At 39.4% G+C, this 5,397-nt stretch overlaps 1 protein-coding gene across 1 annotated transcript; it reads left to right on the forward strand.

Moving 5' to 3' along the window:
• The first annotated feature begins 448 nt into the window (after positions 1-448).
• LOC149194046 (elongation factor G-2, chloroplastic-like) lies at positions 449-3,857 on the forward strand. The gene is made up of 4 exons (XM_089404997.1): positions 449-875; positions 1,208-2,622; positions 2,753-3,265; positions 3,455-3,857. The coding sequence occupies exons 1-4, from the start codon at positions 614-616 to the stop codon at positions 3,620-3,622; spliced, it is 2,358 nt and encodes a 785-aa protein (XP_089261123.1). The 5' UTR covers positions 449-613; the 3' UTR covers positions 3,623-3,857.
• Positions 3,858-5,397: the final 1,540 nt, after the last annotated feature.

Genomic DNA, 5,397 nt, shown 5'->3' on the forward strand with positions numbered 1-5,397 from the left:
AGTAAGATCCAAATCCAAATATAAACAACAGTAGTGTCTAAAATGATACAGTGGACCTCAAGTCCATTAAGCCTTTTCAACTTTGCGTTAATAAGTGCACCTCAAGTCCATTAAGCCTTTTCAACTTTGCATTAATAAAAACACTCACTTGAACCTACCCATTTTGTTAATAAAATTATATTGTAATGCAAATAAAAATGATATTAATCTATTTCAAAAGTTTATATATTTATACTTATATAGTTTAAAAAAAATCTCACATTCAAATTGAAACAAACTGAAAACTGAAATCCTAATGAGATCACCTCTATACACTTCAGCAAACAAAAGTGCTAGGAGAAACTAGCGGAAAGGCGTTCTCTACGTGCCTCTTATCTGGTCTTTCTTCTTAATTGTGGACACACCTTATCTCATTGCCTTCTCGAATGCACAACCCCTCGTAGGGAAAACGCACTTTCCTCCATTCATTTATCATCATACAGCAAACTATATAATGACCATCAATTCAGAGAAGCGTTCCAATTCAGTGCTGCCCCTTCCATGAAGGCCTGCACCAGTATGACCGTTTAAGCAATTTTGCAGAGTTTAGGGTTGTTAACTATAAACTCTATCGATGGCGGAAACTCTCAAGGTCTCACCGTGCTTCTCTTACAGTTCGCACAATTACATTGGCCGTTATAAGTATAGTGGCAGGAGGAGCAAGGAAGGGATTTCGCTGAATTCGTTTAATGGATTGAAGGCTTTGGCTGGTTTTCCTCTACGCTCACCATCAATCCAGGGTTTCAGAGCCAATGACTTGATGCTTTGCAAGGCCTCTGGTTCAACCTCCACCAGTGTCCGTGGAAGAACACTGATCGTTTCCATGGCTGCAGATGGTCAGTATTATTGGTTATGCTTTTGAGTTTTCATTTCATTTTTTCGCAGGATTTGACTCTGCTGGCGAGATGAGAGATTGGAGTCAACTCGAGTATTGGCAGACAGTCTTGTTTCTATGTCCATAACTACTTTACTAACTCAACACGCTTAAGTTTCTTGCACACTGACATTGCACTTTTTGCTATCGTGTGGTCCTTTAAGAGGAATGAGTTGTGATTCATCTCAGATGTTTTCTTTCCCTTAGAAATTCTTATTTATATCATGTTTAGGAGCTTCTCTGCATTTGTTATGTGTCCAAATTTCCCTTTGCATTGATTTTTTTGGTGAACAGGACCATCACGGGACGTGCCACTGTCAGAATATAGAAATATTGGAATTATGGCCCACATAGATGCAGGGAAAACCACTACTACAGAGAGGATTCTTTACTATACAGGCAAAAACTATAAAATTGGGGAGGTTCACGAGGGCACAGCTACTATGGACTGGATGGAGCAGGAGCAAGAAAGAGGCATAACTATTACTTCTGCTGCAACTACATGTGCATGGAATGATCATCGTATAAACATTATTGATACTCCTGGACATGTGGACTTCACACTCGAAGTGGAACGTGCCCTTAGAGTTCTTGACGGTTCTATCTGTCTATTTGACAGTGTTGCTGGTGTTGAGCCGCAGTCAGAGACTGTATGGAGACAAGCAGATAGGTATGGTGTTCCCAGAATTTGTTTTGTTAACAAAATGGATCGACTTGGAGCAAACTTTTTCAGGACAAGGGACATGATAGTAACAAACCTAGGGGCAAAACCTCTTGTTCTGCAAATTCCCATTGGGGCGGAGGAACATTTTCAGGGACTTATTGATTTGGTGAAAATGAAGGCTGTGTTGTGGTCTGGAGAGGAATTGGGTGCGAAGTTTAGCTATGAGGATATTCCAGCAGACCTTCTAGATTTAGCCACAGAATATAGGAATCAAATGATTGAAACCATAGTAGAACTTGATGATGATGCGATGGAGAAATATCTCGAGGGAGAGGAACCCGACGAGAAAACAATCAAGAGATTGATCAGAAAGGGCACCATATCTATCAGTTTTGTTCCCGTTCTTTGTGGCTCAGCATTTAAGAACAAGGGTGTGCAGCCTTTATTGGATGCTGTTGTGGATTATTTGCCTTCCCCTGTTGACTTGCCACCAATGAAGGGAACAGATGTTGATGATCCAGAAGTAACCCTAGAAAGGCGTGCTAGTGATGATGAACCATTTGCCGGACTTGCTTTTAAAATTATGACAGATCCCTTTGTAGGATCTCTTACATTTGTCCGAGTTTACTCTGGCGTCCTCACAGCTGGATCATATGTACTTAATTCCAACAAAGGGAAGAAAGAAAGAATTGGACGTTTATTACGAATGCATGCAATTAGTCGAGATGATGTCAAGATTGCTGTGACAGGGGATATAGTAGCACTTGCTGGTTTGAAGGATACAATAACAGGAGAGACTCTTTGTGATCCTGATAAGCCAGTTGTGCTGGAGAGAATGGACTTTCCTGAACCTGTTATTAAAGTCGCAATTGAACCGAAAACAAAAGCTGATGTGGACAAGATGTCTATGGGTCTTGTCAAGCTTGCTCAGGAAGATCCTTCTTTTCACTTCTCAAGAGATGAAGAGAGCAATCAAACTGTTATTGAAGGTATGGGGGAGTTGCATCTTGAAATCATTGTTGACCGTTTGAAGAGAGAATTCAAGGTATCGCTTTTTCCTTTCTTTCATCTGGTTTTATATACGAGAAAGTAAATTTTTCTAATTTATTTTACTTTGTTGGAATTTTGTCTTTCTGTGCACATTTAAATATATCGTAGCTAATCTTTTTTCCCAGGTCGAGGCTAATGTCGGTGCTCCTCAAGTAAACTACAGAGAAAGCATCTCAAAGATTGCAGAGACTAAGTATGTGCACAAGAAACAATCAGGTGGTCAAGGTCAGTTTGCAGATATAACTGTAAGATTTGAACCTCTGGAACCTGGCAGTGGCTATGAGTTCAAGAGTGAGATTAAGGGTGGAGTAGTGCCCAAAGAGTATATTCCAGGTGTTATGAAGGGATTGGAAGAATGTATGAGCAATGGTATTCTAGCAGGCTATCCTGTTGTCGATGTGCGGGCTGTCCTTACAAATGGATCCTATCATGAGGTAGACTCCAGTGCACTAGCATTCCAGCTTGCAGCTCGTGGTGCTTTCAGGGAGGGCATCAGAAAGTCAGGTCCAAAGTTGCTAGAACCTATAATGAAGGTAGAAGTTGTAACACCTGAGGAGCATCTAGGGGATGTTATTGGTGATATTAATTCAAGGCGTGGTCAGATCAACACTTTTGCTGACAAGCCAGGAGGACTGAAGGTATGCATTCTGTGATAGCGATAATTTTATTGGCTTTGTTGTTTTTCTTTTTGTTAATATACAGATCTCTTAGATTTCAAATAAATCACACAATTTTAGGCAAATGGACTGAAGTTTATGCTTGAAACATGTTTTCCTTAACACTGTAGTACCTTGAAAGGATCATGCTAATAGTCACTGGGGATGCAGGTGATTGATGCTTTGGTGCCACTGGCAGAGATGTTTCAGTACGTGAGTACACTCCGTAGTATGACCAAAGGCCGTGCATCTTATACTATGCAACTTGCTAAGTTTGATGTTGTACCTCAGCATATACAAAACCAACTTTCTTCAAAGGTGCAAGAGGTGGCTGCTTGAAAATTTGTAAAATTTCTATGAATTAGTATTAATTGGCTATCCATGCCAAACCTGTACTTTGGTTTCTTCTTCACATACACATCACAAAGTATTGTAGTCTTACCTATTTGGATTGATTCATTGGTAAATTGAACCAAAAGGCAAGCTCAATCTTATCTTTGCATCAGTGTTTGTGATGTAAATGAAAACCAATGTTTCAGATTTTTCTCAGCAAAAAATTTACAGTATTTCTTGATATCCTTTCTTTCCATGTGTTGCTATACCTGACAGAGGAAGCAATAGTTATTCCTATTCTGTAATAGCCAACAAGACTGGCTCAAGATAAGATACAAGTAACAATAATTATCTTTCCAACACTCAGCTTTTTGTAGTGTGATGCAAAACAAGGATATTTCTTGTTATCTGGAACAGTGATAAGTTATGTTCTCCATTGCATGATTCATCCAGTTTTGTCCATGACCAAGTACAATCATACATTCAGTATCAACCATATATGTGCATGAACCTTGCAAATGCTAAATTGTTTTAATTTAAGTGTCTAAGATGCCTACAACACATAAATCCTGGATACAAGGGACCTTTTGGATGTGTCACATTTCATACCCCTTTCTGTTTTTTCACAAAAAAAATATTTCACATAAAACACTCTATAGGGTTGAGCTTTAGAACAATAAAAAAAATTCACTTGCTCCTTTATAATATAATTGATAACTTTATGGTTTGTCCAAGATCCACTTGAGATGTGTTGATCATGTAAATGTCAACAGTCCAAGAAGCAGGGTATAAAGAAGTAGGGTATAGAGCAGCAGCCAATTTTTTTTAATCATTGTCATCATTGTAATCCCAAATTCTGCAAGTTTATTGTAAAAATGATTCTAGCATGACTATTAAGCCATGCAACAACATTCTAGCATGACTATTAAGCCAAGGAGTGTCCAAATGGCAGGGACACATCACTTGATGATGATAACAATCATTCCAACGACATCTTCAATGATCAGAAGAATGACAGTGCAGGTCATCAAGCAAATGGATGAATCTTCAAGGAAGCAAGGAACCCCAGGTATGAAGAACCAAATATTGTTTCTGATAAGATAAAGAAGTGTTATCTCGTATTGGCCCTCTCCTTCAGATTCTATGGGAATTTGGCTTATTGATTGTAGTGCTTCAAGGCATTCCATTGGATAGAAGGGTGCTCTCTCTCTAATTTGGTAGAGATGAAAACATTCGTGGGATTATACTTGGAGCCGATGCCACCTATCCTAGAAAGGGTGTTACCCCTCAATTGAATGAGTGTAACTCGATTCATTTATAGAATCTCTTTTATGTACTTGATCGCAAGAAGAACCTGGTGTCCATTTCGGCAATGCAAGTCAAAGGTTGCAGGGTGGCATTCATCAATGGAAAGGTACGTGTTTGGAAATAGAATTTTCAAAGATGCTTTTACTCATGGGTTCAGGGTTGGCAATTTGTATCAAGTTGCAGGAAGTCCAATGGGGACCATGTCAGTTGACACATAACATTGGAGGTTTGTGAGTCAGATGATGACAGGGATGCTTGAATTGAAAAGGAGCATGAAGGTACATGTTTGAGATGTATCGAAGGAAAATCTTACAAGGGGAGCATTCCCCTCATGTAGCAGGTCCACAGGTTTGGAACAACTCGAGCAGTTTTGAGATTCATGATCAGGAATGTAATGTGTGCAGGTGGAAGAAAGCCCTCTATGGCTTGAAGCAAATCACCCCGGGTTTGATATGAGAGGATTGATAGTTGTC

The sequence above is a fragment of the Pinus tabuliformis genome, chromosome 2_2 (assembly GCF_031772625.1).
Source record: "Pinus tabuliformis cultivar Carrire ecotype Pingquan chromosome 2_2, CPIR1, whole genome shotgun sequence".
In the NCBI taxonomy this organism is placed as follows: Eukaryota; Viridiplantae; Streptophyta; class Pinopsida; order Pinales; family Pinaceae; genus Pinus; species Pinus tabuliformis.

Excerpts from the sequence above, each read along its gene's own strand:
- LOC149194046 (XM_089404997.1), top strand. The coding sequence starts at position 614 with ATGGCGGAAACTCTCAAGGTCTCACCGTGCTTCTCTTACAGTTCGCAC. Across the intron at positions 876-1,207 it reads CGTTTCCATGGCTGCAGATG|GACCATCACGGGACGTGCCA; the intron begins GTCAGTATTATT and ends TTTGGTGAACAG. Across the intron at positions 3,266-3,454 it reads ACAAGCCAGGAGGACTGAAG|GTGATTGATGCTTTGGTGCC; the intron begins GTATGCATTCTG and ends CTGGGGATGCAG.